The sequence below is a fragment of the Chelmon rostratus genome, chromosome 4 (assembly GCF_017976325.1).
Source record: "Chelmon rostratus isolate fCheRos1 chromosome 4, fCheRos1.pri, whole genome shotgun sequence".
In the NCBI taxonomy this organism is placed as follows: domain Eukaryota; kingdom Metazoa; phylum Chordata; class Actinopteri; order Chaetodontiformes; family Chaetodontidae; genus Chelmon; species Chelmon rostratus.
Window position 1 is genome coordinate 26,960,317 of NC_055661.1, and position 25,134 is coordinate 26,985,450.

Consider the following 25,134-nt stretch of genomic DNA (forward strand, 5'->3'; position numbering starts at 1 on the left):
AGACTAAAAACAGGGTTCTGAAACACTAAGTTCCTGGCTGAAATTGGACCAGCGACACTGAGGGTACGAGGCACGCTCAGTAACCATTCAGCTACCAGGTTCCTCATTTCTTCTGATGCTGAAATATAATCACATGCAAAGATCAGTGCACACTTCAGAGGATCCATAACTGTACAGCAACAACCCTGCAGAGTCTCGATCTGTCCTGAGCTCCGTCTGGTTATCAGTCTGCGAAGCATCAGAATGAGGTTTCTTTTTTTTTAGCAATATTCAACCTTAAAAAAAAAAAAGGGAACGATCAGAATGAGTGATAAACTTAACAGAGGACAGGATATTGTTTAAGTATCTTTACTATAATTACACAGACAAAAACAATGTACAATAGCTGGATGTTTCAGGCTCACTTCATCTCATGTCGTTATTGTTACACTCTGCAAAATGAAGCGACACGCGTCACACAGCACAAAACGAGTACAAAACTTGAAAAGAACCAGGTCAATGGAAAACCAAAAGCACATTTACAGTGATTTACATGAATTCAGTCCACCAGTATAATCACACCAGGGTACTCACTCTGTCCTTCAAGCAATCTACTGTCTCAAACCAAATTGTTTTTTTCACCATGACATCTATTTACTTTGGATTAAGTCAATGATTCATAGTAGTTTAAATGTCGTTAACTTGGCATTTTGCATATGCAGTATGTTCTTATTTCCAGATAACAATCTAAGGACACTATTAATCCTTTAAGAGCATTTTTTTATTAAATCAATTCAATTTGCCACATTTAGGTTCTCAAGCTACAGTTTCTTAAATCTCAAACCACATGAGTACTCCATCATCTTTTATATTACACCTAAATGTGGCTGATGACAACTGTCACCCAAACTCCATGAACAGATCTTTACTAAATAATTCAGGTGCAGGATGTCCGGAGAAAAGGGGGAAGCTGTGAAACTTTTGTTTGAATTATATTTTAAGAATATTTCGACAGCATGTGAAACAGCGTTCACATGTCCCTGTTCATTTCACGTACACCGACAAAATGAAGGCACAGATTAATGAGAAGAGCACGATTGAGATTAGTCTGTATACACACAGCTCACTAAAGGACTGCTTTTAAATGATTTTCATTTATTTCAATAACTTTCAGGTAGTTAACCTTAACGGAAACACTTACATGGATTTACTGCACCTGCGTTTAGTGCCAAATATCAAAGATGTGCCAGTTCAAACGCGTCTAAAAGAACAGGCAGAAATTAAGTTAGTAAAAATGGTCTCTTCAAAAATGAACAAAAATGGGGGAAACGGTGACGGGGCCGTCCAGGTGGCCATTTTAATGCAACCTACAATACTCCACGCTCAATGTGTGCGTGGGGTCTTGAATGAGAACCAATTCCTGATGGCCTTTTCTGCCTCTTGAAGCCCTCCCGTCACGTCTCTCTGTCCGCTGTCAGGCAGATTGGGAGGCTGCTTGTGACTGTATGCAGAAAATCTTAGCACCATATTCTGAGCAGCTCCTTCACCCCTTCAGAGAGGGGACGGTGGTCTGTTGTCGACAGAGAAGGTCCCCCGCCCCGGCTTATGCCCGTTCTTTACGCTTCAGTTTGGAGGACTTCTTGACGGCACCGTTCTTGTTGAGCAGCTTCAGCACTTTCTCTTTGTGTTCGAGCACTTTCATCATGGTGTCTCTGGCCTCGGTCACCTGGTCCATCACCAGCTTACAGCGCTGCATGTTACCCTGAGGACAGTGTTGGTAAAGACAATGATTTGGGAAGAGAGAGCAGCTTTTGCATTGTAATAGGCCTTATACAAGCCACAGAAATAAGTTTAACAAAACAAATTACAGTAAAACAAATCCCGGCCTGCAGCAACAACCTTACCTGTATGAGCTCGCTGATTCGGTGAAGGTCATCATCGGCTCCTGCTCTCTTCTTAGGAATCAGGCCCTCTTGGAGGGTGGAGAGGCGACTGTACACATCATGCTCCAAACTCGACTACAGATCAAGTAACAGACACACCGTGTTTAGTCCAATCAAAAAATGAAAGATGTGCACAAAAATCATCTTCTCCCTCCTCACAACATCACTGAAAGACATCAGTGAATATGAGTGGACAGTATGGTGTTCAATCAGTTAGAGAAGTGCTCAGCTCTCACCTTGTTTTGGTCTGTAAAAGGTATAATGTTGCTGTAAAATTTGAATTCTACCAAAGAATAATGCAAACATGTGTAGCAGAACGTTATTCTGTATTCTAGTCTCAACCTCAACCGTTGTGAATCACTGATCACTCACCAACTGCCTGAGCTGTGCAGCACACAGGTGAATTTTCCAGCCTTGTGCTCTGCATGCGACTCCTCTCTGGTTGGCCATGTCCTGTAAGCTGCCCTTCTTCTCCTCTGTGGGAAAAGCAACAGATTGTCATTAAAAACAAAGCGCCTCCTAATTCACTGTCATCATCTGTGTAAAGATTCAAGAGTCTTTATTGTCATTGAGCATGACATGTCAATGAAATTTTCATTGCAACCCCCATGTTAGAAACAGATAATAAGAAAGATAAGAAAGAATAAAATTAAGATAACTCCAATAAAATAAGCCAACTTAAAAATGTTCGTAAATGCAATTAAAATACACCAGAATAAAAATATACTAAGGCTATAAAATATACTAAACAATAAACAATATGCCAGTGAAATGTGCCTACAGAATAAAATATACCAGTGGAGAAGACCAAGTATTGTTATTTTAGCCCGTGAGCAGGGAGCTACTGACCTTTGACCCGGATGTCGCTGTACCTCTGGAAGTGGTGGTAGGCAGCTTTCCAGGGGTTCCGGTAGTGCCGTAGAAGGGTAACAGGTGGTCGTGGCCTGACGGGTACATAACGCACCCCTTCCTCATCTGGAAGACAAAAACAAGTGATGAACAAGTGACAACACACATTATCAACATCACTGTGACGTGATGGCACCACATTACATACCAACATATTCCCTTGGTGGAGACTCGCGCCTCTCAGCCCGGCCGGTGATGGGCCTGCCTGGGGTCTTCTCTTCGTCTGTACTGTTGGTCTCCACCATCTCGCTCTCCTCTGTGGAAATAACATGCTGCTGCTTGCGGGGCTTCTTCCTCGGGGAGGCCCCTGGGATCAGATCTCCTGTGGCGGGAGTGTTCAGGGTGGAGGCCTGGGTGGTGAGGGCTGGGGCCGATGACAAGTTTGCATTGGGGTCTGAGGGGAACAGGTGAAAACACAGTGTACTTATGTGTTTATGTGTGTTATTAATAATTTTACATTAATCAATGTCATTGATGACTGTCATGCCCCTCACCTGGCTGGGAGGTGTCCATGGTCTCCACCTCCTGTTTTATTTTCAAATCTGGGCAGGCGGAGCTGGCGGCACAGGCTGCAGTGCTACTGGCTGCAGGCTGAGTGGGGGAGGCCACAGTGTTGGCCATTGAAGCAGGAACGGGGGGAGTTACCGCCATGGCTGCTGGCAGGGCGGAGAGGACAGTGGAGGGCTGGGAGGGCGGCACGGGCCCCGGCGTGGCGAGCATGGTGGGGATGGCCTGAGCGAGGTGCTGGGCGTTTGAGGACACGGCCTGCTGCTCTCCTCCCTGAGAGGGTAGCGCCTCTACTGTAGCCATGACAGGAGGGGCCACTGCCATGTGCACCTCAGCTTTGGGTTTCACTCTGAGAGGAATCGAAAGTGTCACGTTACAAACTCGTGTCATAACTTATAATGACAGGATGTCAAGGTGGATGTAAGTGATGTGATGGATGGCTGGGGGGCTCACCCTGCAGGCCGGGGAGATCCTGCTCCTCTAACGCCGCTTTCAAGTCTGCCACCACCGGGTTCACTGGGCTGGGTGGGGATTAGATTCTTACGAACACAACTGAAACACAAAGACACACGGGATTGGTTTGGTAAAGGGAAACTTTCAGAACTTAACAAGTTTCTATCAAACTTTATTTGGAGAATATAAAACAAGTGATTGCATGCCACAAAAAAAGCCTAGTTTAAAAAGTCAAGCATTTAATTATTGTACAGAGCAGCAGTTTCCAGATTAGGTCTACTGTCAGGGCTGGGCTTTGGTTTAAAAACTGGGTCAAAGCTATGGTTACCACAGCTTGTACTGATTCAGAAAATAAACAAGAGATACTTTAGAAATATTCAACTGTGCGCTTTAGTAAGCTCTGCAAAAAGACATCAGACCTTAAGCAAGAACTATCTGTACAAACACATTTGTTCTTAGCTGCTGTATAATGTATTAAACAAGTCCTCCTTTGTTTGCTAATGATCAAACCTCACAACACACACCTCCTTGTAAGCCGGTGGTATTCGTCAGGTTGACAAAAGCTATATAAGACATGTTTGTGCAACCAAAATTTAAATATTTGTACAAGCAAACCTTACAGAAAACAGTAAGAGACAATGAGGCCCACTGTCTCCCATGCTAGTGGTCTACTCACCCTTCATTAGCAGGCTTCTTGCGGAGGATGCTGGGTCTAGGGGAGGAGACCAGGGTGGGTGTTCCTCCTACTCCTCCCTGGGCATGTGCCTGCACCATGGTAGCTACTGGCTGGGTGGTGCCGAATGTGCTGCTGATGGTGCCAGCTACAAAGCCATCAGCCAAAACAACCCCTGAATAATGAGAAAACGTTACCAACAGTCCGCAGCTCAGTGAAGCACTGAGCAACACCATGTTGTTTTTATTGAGCTAGTACAGATTTATTAATTACCAGGTTTTGCTTCAGACTGCACTTGTTGCTGTTGCTGCTGCTGAGTGACTATTGGCGTCTGCTGTATTCCTTGTGTGGTGATTGGTGCAGACGTGTGCAGGCCCTGCACTCCTATTGGTGCTGGCTGAATGCCCTGTGCAGCGATTGGTGCTGGCTGGATCCCTTGGGTGCTGATTTGTGCTGATGGGAGACCAATCCGATCCACCGCCATGAGCTGCATGTGGTTTAGATGGACAGTGGTCGCCACCCCTACTCCAGCTTGGGTGGGCAGTGCTGAACTCGGAGCTTGAGGAGTAACTTATTGAGAGGGAAGATAAAGTTAAAATGAGATCTCATATTTTTATACGTCAAGTCAAATAATTAAGGGTGCGTTGGACTATGCACCAGTGACTAGAGTTAGCAGTGAGTGCTTACCAGGATACTGGCGGATGGTAGATACAGAGCTGCTGATGGGGGTGTAGGTGTGAGTCAGAGGGTACGACGAGGAGTACGCCGGCAGGAAATACTGGAACTGCACAGGCACAGAAGGCCTCAAAGAGAAAACATACAAGATTAATCCAAGATTCATCATCATCTCAATTAAAAAAAAAACAAACATTAATTATCTGCCCCGGCCTGATTTTTCAACAATCGTCATCATCAACATTTAAAATTGTGAAATCATGCATACACGCTAAACATCAACATGTTAACATGCTGACGTTAGGTACAGAAGTGCTGAATGCTAAGTACAGCCTCACAGTGTGTGGCTAACACATGAAACAGCATTATTGCTCAGTATTATTTCCAGGTTAATGTGCCAAACTACTTTTACATAAACCAAAGCCAGATATATATATATGTACAACTCAGCTGTTATTGTTTTGCCCAGAGTGCAGTTTGCGGAGAATAGTAAATGTAAATGGTGGCAAATAGGCAGTATAACAGCTCTTTACAGGGAACTCTTAGGTAATTACTGCAAATATCAACAAATTCACAAAAATGTTCAGTTAATTTTGTTTCACTAGGCTTTACAAACACAAGTGATACAGCTGAATATCAGATGAGAACCTCTGTCTCCTTATGGCCTAAAAATTTTGGCCCATTTTAAGGACTTTTACCACATGTAACTGTCAGTGAATCAGACATAACTAGCCAGTATTGTGTATTCACCTGTTGTCGCTTCTTGCTTCCATGGTGACAGGGTTAGGAGACGACCGATGGCCTGGGATGGGGATGAGGTTGGTTCTCTCCCCGGGGTAGTCGGGCTGCACGCGGGATGAAGAGTGGGCGATGGGCTGAGGGACAACTTTAGCTGTGAGCAAAACAGAGGAATAGATTAATTAAAACACACAATATTTACATTAAGAAGACACTTCCTGTTCAGAAAGGATACAACAGAGTTCTAACCAGATACAAAATAACAAACTTACCAACAGGGATGGCAGAGGTGGTCACTGCTGTAGCATGAGAGGAGTGTGATGCCATTGTCATGGTGACAATAGTGTTACTGGTCATTTGGGTATGCGGCACAGTGCCTGAACATGCAGAGGACAGAATATCAATATTTGTGAGAAGACTAACTTCCAAATTTGCAATATAATTTTTGTTCCAAACATTACAAAGTTTTGTGACTAACATGTAGATATTAATATATAGTACAAAAAGACAGTACCTATTGTGGTGGTTGATGGCACAGTGTTAGTGGCAACAATTGGTGCCACAGTTGCTGCAGCGACTGGTGTCACAGGACTGAAGATGGGCTTCTGTGGGGAACAAAAAAAAAACAAAGCAATTATTTCTGTCACTATATTAAATGGCTTCATTATGCATAATTGTTGCAGGCAGCCATTAAGAAGCAGTAACCTGTGTCATGGTGTGTGGAGGCTGAGGTTTTTGTGCCCCAATTGCAGGGTGAGACGGCAGTGTGATCCGTGTGGCGGTGTCACGGGATGTCTGAGACCTCTGGATGCTAACAGTGGCTGGAGGGGGGTGAATGGTCAAGCCTGGACGCCTGAAAGAAAATATTGCTGTGTCAAATCAGGCACAGGCCAGGTTGAATAAAAGTCCAGAGGATATGGTCAGTGCAAAAAGCACATCCATGTTGCACAAGTAGATTTACTTAATTTTTATTTTAGCTGTGTAATGGACACCTCTTCAGATATCCAAAACAATCCATCAGATGAAATAAAACAGAAAAACAAATCTTGGGTTGAACTGTTGAACAAGACACCATAACCTCTGACCAGAGGTAACAAGTAGACACTGCTCTGTTTTAAGGTCTCACAAGCCAAAGAGGTTGAAAACCACTTGTCTGCTGGATGATTAGTACACACGTTGATAAGATGCAGAAAAATGCAGAATAACTTTTTTTTTTTTCATGTCCTTCAAAATGTGGCTACTAACTGTGCTTACATGGACGTTACACTCACAGTAGGTTTCCACCATTATATCTACAGCATGGTGGTCAGCTTACTGCCTGCTGAGGAGACAATTCTTTTAATTACTCACACATTCACACATGGCTGTTAGGGGCTTAAGAGGATAGCTGAAAAATATAGTTTTCCATATAGTGACATCAGGGATGGTTCCCACTTCTGATCACCATAAAGTGTTTTGTTTTACATCGCTGTAAATCCTAGCATCACCTCAGCATCTCTGCTTAGGCCCTAGTCAATAAACTCAGATTGCCACTTACCCATGTGCTACCTCTGCGGAGTGTGTGACTGTTGGGCTGATGACTGGGGACTGTGTTCTAGTTGCTGAAATGGGAGCCACCACAGTTGGAAGTACGGCTGTAGACGTTGTGACAGCAGGGCGGGACTGAGGACAGAGGGGCATGAAACTGTTACAAATAATGTTTCTAATCACAATATCAACACTTCTTTAGATGAAAGTATATCAGAGCACCTGAATAGTCTGGTGGATGATGTGCTGCACTGTGGGCTGGCCAGGGCCCGCGCTTGCTCCGGTTGCTGGCCGCAGGACAGTTTTGGAGCTGGACATAACTGCTGCTGCAGCAGCCCCTACAGGACAGAAAAAAGACTGATCTAGAAAAATGCACTGCTCCAAATGAGTGGTAAATGGTCAACGGTTTCAAGGTCAAGCAAACAACAAGCTTGGCATGCTGTTCTTAATACATCATGCGTACCTCGGGGTAAATGGGATGTAAAGGTCTGGGGAGGGACCGCAGGCGTCCCGATCTGCAGTGCAGGGGCGCTGCCCCTAATGATCTGAATGTTGGCTGACATCAGGTGATGTAAGTTGCTGGAGTGACCCTGAAACACAATGAACGCAGTCCAGGTCTTTAGAAATCAGCAAGACAGAAACAACAATATACAGTGACAGCCAAGGTGCAGTGCACTCACCTGCTGACCACTGATAGTTGCCACAGGAATGGATGGGGTTGTAGAACTGCTATCTATGGTGACAGTGATGTGACCAGGCACCTTGGGGGGTATGGGGATATGACCCTGGTTGGAAGCTGGTGCCGGGGCAATAAGACGACTTGGCATAGGTGACTTCAGGACAGCCTTAAAAAGAGAAAAAAACAAATACGTTTCATTTTTTCAGCCCTGAATAGTGTTAAAAACACAATGTTGAACCAACAAACTGCAATATGAAACAACATGTTGCAGTAAAATATTAATGTTGAAGTAACTGTAAGGTCAGTTTGCAGGTGGTCAGTATCCCGAATAATCGTACAGTAAAGTTTATTGGTGTTTTACTATCAATGTGTACACAGGGGTACAAGTTTCTATAAGTTTTAACAGTTTAAGACATAGTCATCACCTTCATCTGTCCCTCAGTGAGGACTGCAGGCTGGCCCTGTGGGAGGTGGACAGAGGGGGCAGGTACAGTCACTGGTGTGCCAGGCTGGATGGGCACAGTTTGGGGAGTAGCCTGAGGCTGGCCATGTGTCTGCACTTGTGGGTAAGGTCTGACCACCATTGTTTCCTGTTTATCATCTCTGAAAGGCAAGGGCCCCCCTCCTCCGGCAGGTGGATGATCCTGCTGACCATGGTCAGCATCCCGACTGCTGTCTGCATCTCCACTGCCTGCACACAAACAGTTAGATGAAACATTTACAAACACGTGTTTTCCTTGCAGTATATGAACTATCCTGCCCGTCATTTCAGTGACAGTAAGTTACCTGGTGCATTTGACGGCTGACTGACAGATACCAGGTTTCCAGCTGCAGAAATCTGAGGCGCTCCCCCGCTGGAAGCAGGCAGCCCGTGTCGGGGGAATTGCTGGGAGCTCATTTTAACTATTTATGACCTAAAATAGTGCCAAGATTGTACATTAATTCCAGCAGCAGACATACTAAAGATACCAGAAAGGTTCAAAGGCAGTTAATAATTGCATTTCGAATATTAAGCATGTACGACGGCTGCAACAATAAAAGCCTATCAATGTAACCCTTAACAGACGGCGCGGGGACATAAACAGGCTAATGTAGCGCTGCGGAACATCATGGTTACCGACTAGCAAGTGAGTCCGGAGAAGGTCGACAACATTATCGTTAAGCAACTAGTGTGAATAAAACAAGATATCTTCATGAATGAATTTTACTAAGAAAAACAAGACAATAACGTATGTGTGGAGCTTTATAAGACGTTATCTGGACAACAACATGACCAAACTGCTCGACAACAACTGTATCGTTGCATATCAAATATAAATAATTTGCAGACACAAAGACGACTTTTCGACTGCCTCTAATAAAATGACCAAACGCGATATCGGCTCAATCGGAAAATTTTCACTATGGTCACAGGTTTTGGCTCAGTAACCTTAAAACTAAAAAGCTACTCTGTTAGCCAGCTATCCTAGCTAGCAGCAGGCTAACGTTAGAATCGCTAACCCGAGTGTCGCCTGATTTTTATGCTAAATCCTGAACTTTCTAAACAGTACAACGGCGTAATCTTCACAGGGCTACACAAACAAACCCATTTCGACATGTGTGCAGATGTTACCGTATCGCGGAGTACTAGGCAATGGTCTTTTTGTGCATTCCAATTTTTTCCATTCGTCTTTTCTTTTTTCCTACATGTAACGTTAAGCCGGAAGAACGCTCAGCAAGAACCGGACCCCCCTGTTTCACTCTACCAATCAGAGAAGAGACTACCCAAACGCTGACCAATCGAAGCTCCGAAAATGTTTTTACCAAGTCCGAGCAACCTAAAACTGAAATGCATAGGGGGAACACAGGACATCGCTACGATCCGCAACAGAGTCACATGGTCAACGGAGGCAGGCGAGCGAGTACATACAGATTTATTTGCATTGTGAAATCGCCTGTTCCAGTAAAGCACCTCAACGCTGTTATAAATTGGGCCATACGCAATTAATTTGTATGTGTTAGCAATGCGTCATTATTACACTTCCAAACAATTAAAGGGTTTATACTAAGTATTGCCCAGCTGAAGGTTACTATAAGAGTCTGCTGATGACTTCGGCTATCTTCGGCTGTCACGTGACCAGCTTTGCCGGTGATAGGGCTCGCCCCCGAGTCTCCCGCTCAACAAACTGATTGGAGGGCTCTGATTGGCTCTAAAATTTGAGCCCTGCTAGTTCACTTCCGCTATTGCAGTACCTCCAATGAAACACTAGAGGGCAGTAGCCAACCATAGAAATGTCTTCAGACTGCATTGTATGGCTCTGTGGGTTTGACTCCAGGTCAAGTGTGTGTGAAGGAAAATTCTTCAATAGCCATTTTTAATACTACTGTTCAATTCAAAATGGCTTTTTTTCACAGTGTCCATTTTCTAAGAATATTTAGGATATTTTTTGGGAGCGGTTTGCAGTTTGTTCAGAGTTCACTTTTCAAGACTGCACAGGCAACCACATTGTCACTACCAGTACCAGTGGGCTTGCATTACCTGAGTAAATCTGAAGGAACTGCATCTGTGTGTCCACATGAGACAGTGTCGAGGGTCATGTTAGCAGACTGTGACTGACTGTGTGCTTTAGATTAGATTTCCTCCTGGGTGTTTACTGTTTTTCTAGGTATTAATAAAATATATCACAATGGTGCATGGCTGTCAGTTCCACCATTTTTTCAATTATCCAAATTACCCTAAGTAATGTTAAAAATTGTTGTATCTATGGCTGTTGTCACATCTACAGGCCACAGCTATTTATTTCCCTGTTTAGTATCTCTGTTAGAAACAACTTTTTTATTTGAAGATTTGGTATTATTGCATCAAGAAAAAATGCTGCTTTATTTAATGTCTAGCAAATACATTCATTCTGGTTCCCCACCATCTACGGCTGTTTTTTTGTCTTTCATTGTGAATATTTCAAGATGTAAAGAAAAGAAGCATGCCTTCGTGTCTGCCGCTGCCAGTATCACTGACAGTGATTCATGATGATCTTAACATCACTGACCTTTCAGCACCTGAGCGCACACTAGTCACTCTTCAGTCCCACAGAGGACAGACAAGCACATCTTCATTTACATACACCTGGGCCGTAAAGGCTTACAGAAAGCATTCCTGCATGCTGAGGCATGGCCACTAAATTCCCCAGCTGTGCTCGTTCACTCACTCACATACACCTGTTGGTATGTTGCTTTAGCTTCGAGCTTGTAAAACCTTCATGACAAGCATTCTTTGGATGGTACTGCTGACTGGTTAACAAAATCATGTGGGGTGCGATAAAATGTAGCTTCTGAGGAATTTATTTTCACAAAGAAAAGGGCATAGGGAAATGTCACTGAGAGGTTTACAAAGGAGGGTCTGAACTGCATTGAACGAGGCATGCCGAGACTAAACTAGTGTGACATCCAAGTATTAACATGGGGTCTGCTGATGGGGGATTTTCAGGGGAAATACTGCCTATGGCTCTCAGTTATGCCAAGTTATCCATCCTTTAACTAATCTTCTTCCTATGAATTCTTTACCCTCTGTTGTTTTTGTGATCTCTGCCGTCTCACACGCTAATCTGCCACTTACTCATTCGTCTACATTGTTAATTACTCACTGGCGTTGCAGACATACAGAAGTTGACTTTTTGCAGGTACATAGCTCACACCTGGCCACACAGTGTCTGATCGTTACCGCTGACTCAGGTGCCATTGTCTTCATTTAGCCTGGAGATCCTCCTCCTCTTTCTGCTTCAGACGCAGAATGATCTGACTCATGCACACAGTGAATCAGTCTTCCTGGATTGTGCAGCTCCATTGATTCACTGGAAACCACTGGCAGTCCAAGAATGGAACCAGCCAAACAGCCATGATAAACATGGTACCTCATGCATGTTTGATATGGACGGGGACAGGGGTTACATAGTCTACAAGTGAAGTAGATAAGCTGTATTTAAGTGGTTTGGGGCAAGTCCAAGTCAAGTTAACCCCTAACCCTGACCCCATACCAAATAATTAGAATTAATAAATAATCGGAAATATTGAAACTTAGCTAGTCCTGCCTTCACTATTCTGGGATTTAACCTCATCAAAACTTGAGACTTCATTGTTTTTTAAGTCTCAGGTCATTTTTTATAGACTGAAGTTGAAAGCAAACCAAGCGATGACTAAAGTCCTCATTTTTGTGACTTCAGCCTTGACCCATGTTGCAAATCTCCAACTCTGCCTGATACTTAGTTTCATATTAAAATTAGGCCAAAATCACCCAACTTTAAAGCACTGTTAGTTCATTTTTTGGCCACTTGGGGGCAGCAATATAACCCGTAGCCACAACATTGACATAATATAACGTCATTATTGCGAACATGTTAGCAAACGATTGCCTAATTATGCATCAGACATATGCGGAGCAACACGAGCATTCATTCACAGCTGTGTTTCTGGCAAAATGATGGATTTATGTCCAATAATCACTCTCTTTTTTTAGCTCTTGGCTGAGGAAAATATCCGGATATTTGGCTGCTTAATGTTTCACTATGTTAAGCAGATAGTTGGTAGCTTTGTCAGTCTTCTATATGACGCACGGCACATAGACTTTACGCAGAAAAGCGTCTGTTTCTGCTGGAAACGATGCCGATGAGTCGTGACGTGACAGCGTTGAGAGTGAACTACAACAGCTGTGGGCCAGAAAGCCAAAACATGCTGAAAGGCACTGAAACACTGAGAAGAATTTAAGGGAAATACAGAGATTTATCACAAATAGATTCACATTACACTTTAAGTTTAAAGTCTAATTAACAAGCCACACATTTAACACAAAAAGATGGTTTTTAACACACTCTGTGTTTTGAAACGTGTAAATTGAGGCAAAGCGGCAGCATAAACCAAAGGAGTGAGCTGTGGCTGGGAGATAAGTGACAGGGGGGGTGGCAGAACAGGTGTGGTGCTCTCGCTGCCGCTCAGCCACAGTCAACACCTGAAGCAAAACACCATCATACCTTTGGCTTACCGGCCCCACAATGTTGCAATTGACACAGACCGAAAAAAGTTGCTGCAAGTGGCCTGCTATCTGAGAGGTTTGCTTCATCTCAGTAACAGCCCTAAAATTAGAGGACGGTGCCCTGATTTATGTGGAAAAGTTAAGGGGGTGGGGGCACATTCCATGACTGCTGTAGGCAGGAAGTTTTGGAATCTCCTTGGAAATTAAGGCAAAACACAGAGCTCCACAGTTATTTTTCCAAGTATTTCGCACAGGCTTTTAGTGCAAAATGTGCTCAAAGGCCTCCAAACGGAGACACATGATTTGTTACCGATTGTCCCCTCTTTTGCTGCCAGACACATTGATTTACTCACATTATGATACAAACAGTGCATGACTTTAAAAGTGCAATAACTGCAGAGGCGAGATGAATTAAAGCAGAGCGAACAGACACACATGCAGGCAGAGAACACACATTATTTCACATGACTCTATAATTTACTGACCATGGTGAGCAAACAGCAAACTCTCCATTATCTCAAAACAATCGCGACATCTGGTCTTGATCGGCTATGACTGATGCTGTGGTCAAGTGAGAACCGTTCACAGTTGCTGGGAGTCAAAGTGGTGAAATCATGGTGATGGATGCGACAATCACAGTAATTCCAGCAGAACTCCAGATGTGTGTGGAACTCATACTCGACTGAATTTTTCTTCATCCTGGCCGGACGATGATGAGCTGTGTGAAGCTGTTCAAACTTAGCACTGCCTGGACTCACGTAATCGTGACCTTTCACCTACAGGAGCCCCTGACATCACTCACAGTTCAGTGGGCTCTTGCCTCACACGTCTTGATGTTTGGAGGCAGGAGGACATGTCTGAAATATGATCTGTCTGAGCACAAACGGGACCAAAATAATGGTAAATCACAGACCCCAAGGCGCTACATGTGTCCCAGCTGAAAGCGGCATTCAGCAGATGGAGATTTATAACTGCAGCCTCTCTGAGCTGAGAAAAGTGGCACTCGGCTACAACAAGTGAAGGCAGCAGGAGGAAAATGCGTGGCATCCACGGAATGCCAGCCCAAGCTCTCCACAGGGAACGCGAAAATATTTACATTAAAAGTCAAAGTTTTTTCATGGAAAGGCTGAATCGACTTCTCGGAAACGTTTCTTCACACACAACAATACAATTAGCAGGCCAGAATTAAAGGACAGTGGAGGCTCACAGAACCATATTGTCGGCAGAACAGCCCCCATTGTGAGTCTGAGCAGGTCTGAAATTTGACATCATGTGAAGCGAGATCTTGTCACTGATGAGACTGGCTGAAATTCCAAGTATTTCCTCATTTGCTTGGGATTTGATGCGCAGAACATAAAGTACAGAGTACCACTGATACCCGCCTGTCCTCGGAGAGTTATTTGCTTGGTGAGTAATGGAGAACAGGCTGGAGGCTACGCTGTGTCAGTCAGGTGAGGGTACATGTCATGAAGGCGTCGTATTCATGCTGAAAACCATAAAAAATCACGGAACATCGGCAATAAGACTAAAAAGATGAAGCTCTGGATGTGTGGACACTGAGTCCATCCCTCTGAAGAAATATTCCAGCTGGAATTTATGATGTTTTCCTCAAATGTGACGGTGTTGCCTTAAATGGTGCCAAAGTTATGTGTCACTGATATAAAACCTTAAAGTTCTCCACTGAACAGGCTTTAAAGATGTAGATGAAGATAAAGGGTTCCTCACGAACCTGAACTTCATACTATCATCTTACTTTCAGTTATCAGCCATGAAATATTTCTTTATCCTGAGAAATGCTGCCTCGACTCACCTTTCTTTTGGCTCCGTTTTGGTCTCAACCAACTCCTGAGAGAAATATCTCTTTAGCTGCTAAATGCTCTACTTTCACCACTTAGTCGCTACATTTGTCTGCGGTTTGGTTTAAACTTTTTTTTCACTTCAAACAGAACAAAGTTGATGAAAGTCGTAAGAGTGAGGCCAAAGGGCAATAAAGCCCTGCAGCAGCAGGATGTGCAGCGGCGTTCTGCATGTGAAGCAGGGAGACGCACCGGTCCTCAGCAGAGGTTTCAGGGCTGTCTGTGGAAACTCTGATACATGTTGTCCTGCGTAAAAACTGGCCACCACTGGACTCAAGTCATGACCACCGTGAATTCAAGCCGACCACAGCCTCCATATTCTCCACGAAGCACAGGAATACAAACATTGTGGTGGAGAAAAAGTTTGGATGGACTCGTTAGGAATACTGCGCACGTCTCTTAATGAAGAAAAGCTGAATACACTTGTTTTATTTAATACAGCCTCTCTCTGTCTGCTATGACCTGCAGCTTATAACAGCTAATATTAGCTGACATTAGCAGACTTCAGATGCTGCGTTGATTATTTTTGTGACTCTTCTATACTTTTGCGACTGTCACACTATATTTCCCTTTATCTCCTGTGTTATCATAGAATTACACAGCACAGCCATGGGATCCACAAAGTTTTATCTTATCTTGATTAAATTATAACGTGCAAAATGTAATGTAGAGTAATGTTCTTCAATTTAGAAACGTGCAACTGTGAGAGGCTGTTGAGTTTTAGTGCATCACATCATCAATATTCCAACTTCCTTCATTGATGCCTCAGATTTGAAGCCTTTACTAGAATAAAAGCACCACACTGTAAAAATACTCAAGTACTAAAATCCTGCATTCTGTATTCAGTCAGTATTTTACAATTACATGTGAAGTTTGTGGATTCATATTACTGCTGTATTAATGTTGTATTTTATTTTAACTACAGTATGTACTGTTGGCTGGTTTAATCTACAGCGATGCATCATATTCTATAAGATCATCACGTTTGTACTGTAGAGCGGCAAATGGTTTTCACTGGACAGAAAAGGTGTGGAAAATTCTAATGTGAGTAAGTAAAAGTAACTAGTAACCATACAGTAGCTGTCAGACAAATGTAGTGGAGTAAAAGTATAATATTAACTTCTGAATTGTAGTGGAGTAGAAGTATAAAGTTGGAAAAATGGAAATACTCATAGTAGTACCTCAAATTTGTACTTAAGCACAGTACTTGAGTAAATGTATTTAGTTACATTGCACCACTGGGTTTTTCTATCAATCCAATGTGACAAATCAAAACAGAAAGCTTTTTAACCGACATATATTAAGAATTTTAATCTATTATAGTGAAATGTTAAGGCATACATACAAATGTTTCCTTTACAAAAGTTCACAGCAACATCAAAATGGGTCAACCAGCGAAGCGAGGCGCCTCAACAGAACCTTTCGTATTTGTCATCGGATATAACTTAAAGTCGAGTACATCTTTGGCACCGGAAAACAAAACAAAACAAGTTTAAAAATGAAAACAACAACTACAAAATATATTAACTTCTCTCACTTCAAATAGCCATTCATGTAAACACATTCCAAACAAAGTGAAGGGCATTAACTCGACCCGACGCGCGGCGCTGACCAGCAAACGCATTGTGACGGGACATGGGGTGAAAGGCCCGGAGGGGAATACCAGTTTGTGGCAGTTCACACAAAACTCCTGTTGATAATGTTGTCAAGACGGAGCCTTAAACTCAGGACTAACAATTTCAAACCGGAGGACGACACATTAGCTTCTCCACAAATCCGCTGACGTTGAGTTTTAGCGGTATTCCCCTCTGAAGAGTAGAACAAATCTGACTTGTGGCACATTCCAGTTAAATACAACACTCAGTCCTGGACTACAGGGGGCTACATTCAGCAGCGTTCAGTGATCTCTGCAGGGAGAATAAATAGAAGATTCCATGTTAAGGATGGAGGCCACTCAGAAATGTGAGATACTTGAGCAGTGGAGAAAATAACACATCGATGGGGACAACAAATAGAGGAGCAAATGCAGGCCAATTATAGTTGACCATTTCTACGCCTGTGGTAGAACCAGCTACCCCGGCTCAGAAGAAACAACCAGCCCCAGAAAAGGAATCATGTGGAGAATGCTTGCCATTTTAACAAGGGCGAGGGGTCAGACTTTAGATAGCCTTTTTCTTTAACGGGAGCATTCCCCCGGCGAGGGAATGTGAGAAGATTAGCTCCAGCGTGTCAGCGGAGGGGAGCGAAATGCTGGGCAGTCGCCATCTGAGGCCCCAAACATTAACCCGGGATCTGGAAAATTAGACCCCCGTGAAACACTATCAATCCTCGCAGGCTTTTTAAAGAGAGAAACGAGCAGACGATCCGCGGGCCCCGCATTCAAAGGAAGTCTCCGAATCCTCGGCGGAGCTGCGAGCAGGACCCCGAATGTATTTTTAAGAGAGGAGCAACTACTAATTCAGGTTCGAGCCATCCTGTTAAACAGAATAATCCTCAAACACGGCATGAGAAGACAGGAGCTGCTCGTGAGTCATTTCATAAATATTCCCGTTAATTTCAGAGGGGATAGTAATGGGCTCGCTACTGGAAATGAAACCAAACCAAACGTAGATGTGTTGCGCACTTATCCAGACAAGTGAGTATATCTGTGTATAAATTAAGTGGAGCAGAGCAAGACAACCGATCCTTTTTCTCCTCAGACATAAAAGAAACATCACAACATGAGCAGCATTTACAAATATAAATACAAGACATAACTAAAAAAAGTTACATGCACAACAAGTATATATAGATGCACAACCAGCAGCCCGGTTCCTTTCTTAACACACAATACTGTCCAGGTACCGTGAAGGTTCTGACTCGTGGGGCAACTACAGTCAGTCATGCAGTAGAAGGAAACTCAGCTCTGCTCTCCAGACTGTGATCCACATTCTGGACTCTGCGTGCTGACTTAGATTCACGTCAGACGGTCAGCCTTTCTTCACGTACGGCCGGGCGTCGAAGGCCTTTCGCACCTCGGCCAACAGTCTCATCATCGGGAGTCACTGTTCATATCAGTCATATCAGCTGCGGCGAGCTCTCAAATGAGGATTTCAACCACCTCTGCGTCCGAGCTGTTCATGCTCTTGAATGTCTTGAGTGGTGCCTTTGGCTCCTCCGAGGAGTCTACAGTGAAGATGAAATGAGCAGATTAGAGAAGCAGCCCTGGTATGCTAAAGCAAACACTGCAATGCTGCACGCGGCCTTGTTTAATTTTACGCTTTAACTTATTAGCATCAACAGTGCGTCTGTCCTGATCCAGGGTCTGGTTGCACTTTAAATAGGGGTCAATTAGGACAAAGATCAAAGCAGCGGCTGTTAAATGAGCAGAGCAGTGGTTATTTGGGTGTCAAATGCTTAACAAATCCATAAACGCACCAGTAGTAGCTGCTGAAATGGCCTCGGACATCTTTAGCTTGCTAGGCTCCGCCGTGAGCTCAAGCTCCGGCGAGGCCTCGTCACTTTGGGTGCCGCAGTGTCGGCTGGGGCCCTTGGGCACCAGGCGGGGTCGGGGCTGCAGCGCTGCAGCACCTGTCTGGTCATCTGAGAGGCTCGATCCTGCAAAGGCAGACAAAGAGAGGAGGCTGCTTAATTGCACGCTTACATCCACATATACCCACTCCTGAACATCTGCCCCGCTGAGTCCTTCCCATGACTATTCTGGATCGGCTATTCCGGAGCGAGAGATGATATGCATTCCAGTTTAAAAACATGTCGTCTATTTGAGGGCCACGAAAGGGTTGTCTCCTACTGCTCCTTTTTTTTTTTAGGAAGTGTACATTCTGTCTGGCGACGCTGACCAGTCTGCCAGTTGTCGCTCGATAGCATGTGTCATTGAACATTAAAAATTCCTGCACATGTTGGAGGAAGTGCGAGGGCAAACATCTCGCGCTCACCTTTACTCTCTGTGCTGCCGGCCACGGTGTTGATGGAGGGGACGGACCGGGCCAGGCGAAGCCCCTGTTTCTCCAGCTTGCCCTGCTCCCATCTGGAGCGCTGCTGGAGGACTTTGATCACAGCATCCTTCTCCAGGAGCTGAGCATGCAGAGCCCGGATCCTGAACACACAGGACACAACATTAGACCACAAACCCCCAAGCTGCAGACAGGAAATAGTATCAAACCAGGAAGTGGAGAGATGTGTACCTATTTTCCATCTCCTGGTGTCTATGGCTCGACAGAGGAAGGTCTTCATTGAAACTGCTGTTTGGTGAATGCCGAGGTGAATGATTGATGATGGTTGTGTCCCTGCAAAGAAAATACAGGACTGTTAAAAAACTTCTCTACTTCCACTTCAATTACTTGTCACTATCAGATGTTTTTTTTTTTTTTGCTATAATTCTCAATGTTTCACGGTACCTCTGTGCTGCAGCAGTGGCAGCTGCGTCCATTGCAAACTGCCTCATGGTGCTCTCCTCCAGGTACTTTTGCTCCCACTTGGTGATGTCCGCCTCCAGGGCCAGAATACGCTCCTCTCTCTCCCTTAGCTGCTGCTGCAGCGTGGAGGAGCTCAGCTCTGAAGCCGTGGGGTCAGCTGCCTGGTTCTGAGACTGAGGTAACAGACAGCAGCTGTTAGCAACACCTTTACTTCAAATGATTAGCTTGACATTGTGAGGAATGCACTCTCACATCTGTATGCTAAAGCTACATAGCAGCTGTTTAGCTTAGCTTAGCTTATCTTGCCATAAAGACTGAAAGTTGGGGGAAATCGCTACCTTGGCTTGGCTCTGTTCACAGACAACAGCACATTAGTACATATGCTTTAGTGTGAATTCAACAAACAGGGTTTAACATGTAAATCAGTAATTTTGTGTAATTTAGGTGCAATGGTCAAAAGAAGGCACCTTCTTAGCTTTATGCTAAGCTAAGCTAAGCTAAGCAACAGTCGCCTCTGTCTTCATATTCAGCGTACAGACCTGAGAGTGGTATCAATCTTCTCATCTTAACAAGCACATTTTCCTAAACGCCGAATTATTCCTTTAAATTAGAGATTTAAAAAAAGCAACGCGCCCCGTGTGATGACTTCTCCGCCTCACCTGTTGAGCCCTGAGGCTCTTCAGCTCCTGCTCCAGCCGCGTGCGCAGCCGCAGCTCCAGCGTCTCCCTCTTCTCGCACGCCGCCTGCAGCTGCGCCAGCGCGCTCTGCAGCCGCTCCACTTTCTCCACGTAGGCCCTCTTCCTCTGCAGCTCTTCCTCCAGCTGCCGGTTGCGGGCCTGCGTCGAGGCCAGGGCCTGCTCCAGCAGCTCGTGCCTCCTCTGGCTCTCCTCGCAGGAGACGCGCAGCTGCTGGATCTGCCTCTCCAGCTGTTCACGCTCCCGCTGCTGCTCCTCATCTGAGATAAATAAAGAGGGGAAAAGGAGGTGAATGGTGGTGACAGCGGCGTGACCCTGGATGATGAGAAGTCTCTTATTGTCCGGGGACAGTAGCGGGAAGGGTGTACTGTATGTCAAAGACTATTCAGTGGCCATTAAAGGGGTCAGTCAAGCAGCTGTAAGCTCATGCAGTTACATTTTGAATGGAATGTGACCCAACAAGAGACATTTACACGCTGCCATCGAGGCATGTGATTCAACGGCAGACCAGTTGACAAAGGAAATCTTCTAAAATGAAACTGAATCAGAGCTACAACCAGTTTGCTGTGATGTGAACTCGCGGTCAACATTAAAATAAAATATTTCTCATTTACTAATCAAAAGCCAGTGTGTGTTTCAGTGGCAGCTTTCAGAAAGGAAAGCCAGTTTATCTGTTGTGCCACTTTAAAAAGGGGGTTGATTACACAACACGAGTGCATGCCTGTGGAGGGAATGCAGACTTCCTCTTATCCACTTACGCACACAGGCATAGCTTTGTACTGGGAAAAGCTCTGGAATGCTTCTAAGGACGTGAAGTAAACAGGCAGCTCAAACTATAATTCAAGTGGTCCTTGTAACGAAAAAAAAAAAAAAACATGCATCCCCCTATTGTAATTCAAATGTGGTTTTGCTCCTGTGGCTCTGAGATAACTGTTTCCAGGAAAGTGGATAATATTTCTGATCTCATGGCTCATGTCAATCACATGGCTGTTTATGTAACTGCAGCTGATTCTGTCAGATATGTATATGCAAGGTAAAAAAAAAAGAGAATAAAAAGCATTACTTGGCTTTACTCACAGCACAGAACAGAAAAAGAGGAAAGAAATATTCACAAGTGGCCGATCATGATTAAACCATGAGGTAAAGAAATGCCCAAACAAGGAGTGTGAGCAAGCCAGGGGTCATGGTGAGTCGGGCCTGATCGCCCTGGAGTCCAAGACTTATTAGTTCCCCTTGACGAGGGAAGTTAGCGGTGTTTGGAGGGGGGGGGGGGGGGCATTCCTAATGCTGGAACAGCCTGAAATACCTAAAAAAAAATTCCTGGAATCCAGGCCACATTTACTACAGCTATGAAAAATGGCTGGCGTTTAAGTGCCAAGAGTAACTGTTCACATTAGAGACGGAGGCATTTGTGTCCTGACATGTGGGGGCCACAGCTTTTATAACACAGCACCTCACTGAAGGAGGAAGCCGATCCCTGCTGAACTATGTCCCTGCCATTGTTAAGGGCTTCACAGGGCAGTGTGATTTGTCAAATAAGATTTTTAAAAAAGTAGATCCTGAAGTCTCCCCCCTTTTTTCTGTCATGAGAAGACAGTTTGTCTATGAAAGACTTACTTTGCTCGAGCAGTTTGACGAAGACGTGCTGCCTCTGGTCTGTACACTCGGCCTCCTTTGCCGCTCGCTGCTTGGAAGCTGTGTCGAGTTGTTCTGGAGAGAGGATGACAAACGAAATGCGACCGTTAGCGCACACATTGGGTTGCATTTGAAAGCAGGCGGTGTGGTACCTGGACAGCTCCGGTCCAGCACATGAAAGGGTACAAACCTCTCAGGTCTCTGTTAAAGTCGTGCATCCTTTTAATCTCAGCCTCGAGTTTATTCCTCATTGTTTTCTCCAGGGTTTCCCGCTTGGCGGAGCCTTTCATCAGAGTCTCATAAGCTTCAGATATCCTCTGGATCTCCAGCTCCAACTGGGAAGAAAGTGTGAGAGAGTCTGTGAGAGAGGCTTCCTCATTCATTGTCTGGATCGTGGTTTATGCATCAGCTTTTAATATCAATGAGGCTAATTAGTCATCTCTAAAGGCAAATGGCTTTTTAACAGTATGCGCAACTGAAAAGTGGGAATCAGCATTCCTGAGTGAACACTTGTGGGTCCCAGGTGTCAGCATTTAGCTCCTTTCATGGCAATATGCCAGCATGTTTGAAAGACAAAGGGGAGGGTGTGTTGTGGGACATTCCAGAGGCTGGAATCAGGTGAAAACTCTCAGACCATGAAATAAATATGATGAAAACTCTGTCACTCCTCCATGAAGTGAGCCAACCCCTGGGATCCCTCCCCTGCGCATATTCCTGAACTGCCAGACAGATTATCACCCTGACATGTACCGGCAAGAAGCTATTGTTTTACGATTTCCACACCCTCTGTGAGCCAACGGCTGCATCCATCGCGCCACCTTCTCCCCTCACCTTCTGCAGCCTGGCGGCCTTCTCGACGTAGACCTCCAGATCCTTCCGGAGCCGCTCGTTCTCCCGCATCAACACGTCGGTCTGGGCTGAGTTGTTGCTGGAGGCTGCGGTGATGCTGTTGTGAGCCACCTGGGACTGAGCAGACACATACCTGCTGATGGGAGACAAGAGTGATTCATTACTACGCTGCTGAAAACCACAAGATCGAGGAAATAGTAAATGAGAGCTTTGTTAGCTGCCACGTTTTCTCTGCTACTCAAAATAAATGATCATTCCTTAGTGTCCGTCTGATTACCTGTGATGCTGTGAGTATAAGGGGGGAGGAGGGTCTCTGCAGTACTGTCCATGCTCCTGTGAGTGGCTGACCATATATCCAGGAAGTCTGGCAAAGATAGGGTAGTCCGGGGGCGGCCCACGCTGCTCCACACACTGCTGGGCCCCTTGCCTATGAGGCGCCACAGCGTTTGTGACATTATTGTTATACAGCTGTGGATAACTGTGTGAGGAGCTCATAGCAAGACTGTGTCGAGGTCCGTTCCTCTCCAGAGAGAGCTGCAGGAGCCTCTCGCTGAGGGAGCGAGCATGCTCCCTCTTCAAATCCCACTGTCCCTCACTGCGACCCCCCATTACGTCCATGCTGGGCGCTTCCTGCTCTGCCTGCCCTTGCTGAGAGATCAGGTACTGCGAGTGGACCTTGGCTTCCTCATATGTGGGCAGCTCCTCTCCATGGAGCTGGTACAGATGGCACACCTGGCTCTCGGAGTGCAGGCAGTCCCCCTGGTGCTCCTGGCCTTGAGGCTCCTGCCGCTTGGACATCTGGATGTACTGGGACTCCTCCTGGGTCAGGCTCTCCAGGGAGGAGCGAGGACTGCCCGTGCCCCCGCCGCTGCTGCCTCCACGCAGGGCCTGCTGTTGGATGGCAAGAAGCGTGCGAGTGTCCGTCAAGTTCCCGTAGCGGAGCTGCTCTTGGATGAGGCGGTGCAGGACCGTTCCAGATGAGTCTTCAGCGGTTCTCATTTCAGTCAGTGGGAATTGAACAAGAGAAAACAGCCTAGAGGTGGCAGTTTGGGCACTTCAGGATTCACAAATCTGAAGGAGAAATAATAAACTTGATCAGACTTAATGCACAACATGTTACAGTTCATCCATATCAGCTCAGGGTTTCTCAACTCCAATCAGACTCATTCAACAATGGTATCAATGGTCGTGTCTCGACTAATTTACAAACATTGCACAATGACTTCAGCTGTAGGTGTGTGAGCTGCTGCTGGAAATACCCCTGAAAGTGATGTCAGCGCAGATCCAGTTTTATTGCCCACACACTCCAAAGCATAACTTTTCCCAGACAGACAGACTGACGTGTGGTACTCAACAGTGGCTGCAAACATCAGTCTTCCCACAACACTCACAAAACAACAAAAAGACCCATCTACCAAAATATGACATGCAGTGATGAAGATTCCCAAAGTATGATCCAACAGGAAACACACTGAAACATGTAAAATGTTTAATTTAACTCTACCTGTTCTCTAAAAGCTTCACATGAGAGTTACTATAAAATAAAATCTTACTGAGAAGCTTTAAAAATTTAAAATTAATAAAAAGTTTTCGATATGTGTGGAAATCAGGACCCAGGCTCCTACATGGATACAGCTTCTCCATCAGGACCTTAGCTTTAAACAGAAAGCACGAAAACTCGCATCATTAATCACACATTAATGCTGCGCCACGCGCAAAGTCCGTGGGAAGATGGGATCTGTAGTTCGTCCAAACACAAACCGACCGAGAGCTAAACGCGACTAAAACAAAACGCAGCACTTACCAAACTCTAAGGTCATCACACAGGGAGCAGTGGACGGCGGGGAGCTCAGCAGTGCTGTGCGCGGTTCCTCCCGCTGGTTCCCTCCATGAACGTGTGAGCGCGTCGACGGGCTGCGGCGGACTGAGTGCTGCGCCGCTGCGAGCTGCCGTACAAATAACTGAGGCCGATTGTTCGCTGCGGCTGGAATGACTGGAATGTAAAGGCTCCAAGTCCCTGTGGGATCAAAAGCGGAGCACAGGGGAGGAGCAGGAGGAGGAGCAGGAGGAGAGGGTGAGGGGGCGAGAGGGGTGCGCGCAAGCCGGGCGCAGAGCCGCGGCACTATCTCAGCTGGCCGCTTGTGTCATGTTAAAGAGCTTGTTTTTGTTTTTGTTGTGTTGTAGTTTGAGGAATTTTAAGTCTCTATTGCTGCAACAATTAGAGCAGATTTAAGTCCTCGCAGCTGAAGGAGGAATGTTGCTGAGAGGCTGCAGGAGATAAAGAGATCATAAACCGCAGTAAAACATTACAGCTTCACCCTCACAAGCTGCCTTTATGGAAATACTCTGGAAATGTAATATTAAAGACAAATGATGACACGGAAGGATTTCTGTGATCGACTCATATGAAAAATGGGGAAAATGTTTTGCTTTTTTGCCCAACCACACATTCACAGTCTCAACCTCTCATTACAGCTAACAGCTGTTTTCATTGTTCACTGATGCATTCGTATATATTTTAGTCAAAAAAAGGCAGGAAATTAGGAAAAAAATGCTAATTTGAAATTTCCCAGAAGCCTCAGGTGATGTATTTAAAGTC

At 45.1% G+C, this 25,134-nt stretch overlaps 2 protein-coding genes across 3 annotated transcripts; both read right to left on the reverse strand.

Annotated features, from left to right (window-relative positions):
• Window positions 1-338: 338 nt before the first annotated feature.
• Window positions 339-9,804, reverse strand: sap130a (Sin3A-associated protein a). Its single transcript, XM_041935012.1, has 21 exons — window positions 9,696-9,804; window positions 8,870-8,997; window positions 8,509-8,774; window positions 8,085-8,249; window positions 7,868-7,994; window positions 7,627-7,742; window positions 7,415-7,539; window positions 6,583-6,730; window positions 6,392-6,482; window positions 6,150-6,254; window positions 5,890-6,031; window positions 5,152-5,267; window positions 4,738-5,034; window positions 4,468-4,639; window positions 3,792-3,890; window positions 3,326-3,687; window positions 2,980-3,225; window positions 2,772-2,897; window positions 2,295-2,398; window positions 1,884-1,997; window positions 339-1,741 (listed from the first exon to the last, which is right to left on the reverse strand). Exons 2-21 carry the CDS (start codon window positions 8,979-8,981, stop codon window positions 1,583-1,585), a joined length of 3,192 nt encoding a protein of 1,063 aa, XP_041790946.1. The 5' UTR covers window positions 8,982-8,997; window positions 9,696-9,804; the 3' UTR covers window positions 339-1,582.
• A 6,426-nt stretch (window positions 9,805-16,230) lies between these two features.
• Window positions 16,231-24,517, reverse strand: amotl2a (angiomotin like 2a). Of its 2 annotated transcripts, none has more exons than XM_041934990.1 (11): window positions 24,340-24,517; window positions 22,813-23,606; window positions 22,518-22,668; window positions 21,877-22,021; window positions 21,669-21,761; window positions 20,016-20,311; window positions 19,339-19,529; window positions 19,126-19,227; window positions 18,877-19,037; window positions 18,359-18,538; window positions 16,231-18,106 (listed from the first exon to the last, which is right to left on the reverse strand). In XM_041934990.1, the coding sequence occupies exons 2-11, from the start codon at window positions 23,532-23,534 to the stop codon at window positions 18,021-18,023; spliced, it is 2,127 nt and encodes a 708-aa protein (XP_041790924.1). In that variant the 5' UTR covers window positions 23,535-23,606; window positions 24,340-24,517; the 3' UTR covers window positions 16,231-18,020. The 2 variants fall into 2 exon arrangements, with proteins under 2 accessions (XP_041790924.1, XP_041790923.1); XM_041934989.1 differs by having other exon boundaries at window positions 22,518-22,671.
• Window positions 24,518-25,134: the final 617 nt, after the last annotated feature.

Bases quoted from the DNA above. Each gene is read 5' to 3' on its own strand.
- amotl2a (XM_041934989.1), bottom strand. From the start codon at position 23,534: ATGAGAACCGCTGAAGACTCATCTGGAACGGTCCTGCACCGCCTCATC. The intron at 20,312-21,668 runs GTAAGTCTTTCA...TATTTATCTCAG, and splicing joins CGTCAAACTGCTCGAGCAAA to ATGAGGAGCAGCAGCGGGAG. The intron at 18,107-18,358 runs GTGCGTTTATGG...TCTTCACTGTAG, and splicing joins CATTTCAGCAGCTACTACTG to ACTCCTCGGAGGAGCCAAAG.
- sap130a (XM_041935012.1), bottom strand. From the start codon at position 8,981: ATGAGCTCCCAGCAATTCCCCCGACACGGGCTGCCTGCTTCCAGCGGG. The intron at 5,035-5,151 runs GTAAGCACTCAC...CCTCTCAATAAG, and splicing joins TACCATCCGCCAGTATCCTG to TTACTCCTCAAGCTCCGAGT. The intron at 1,742-1,883 runs GTAAGGTTGTTG...CACTGTCCTCAG, and splicing joins GAATCAGCGAGCTCATACAG to GGTAACATGCAGCGCTGTAA.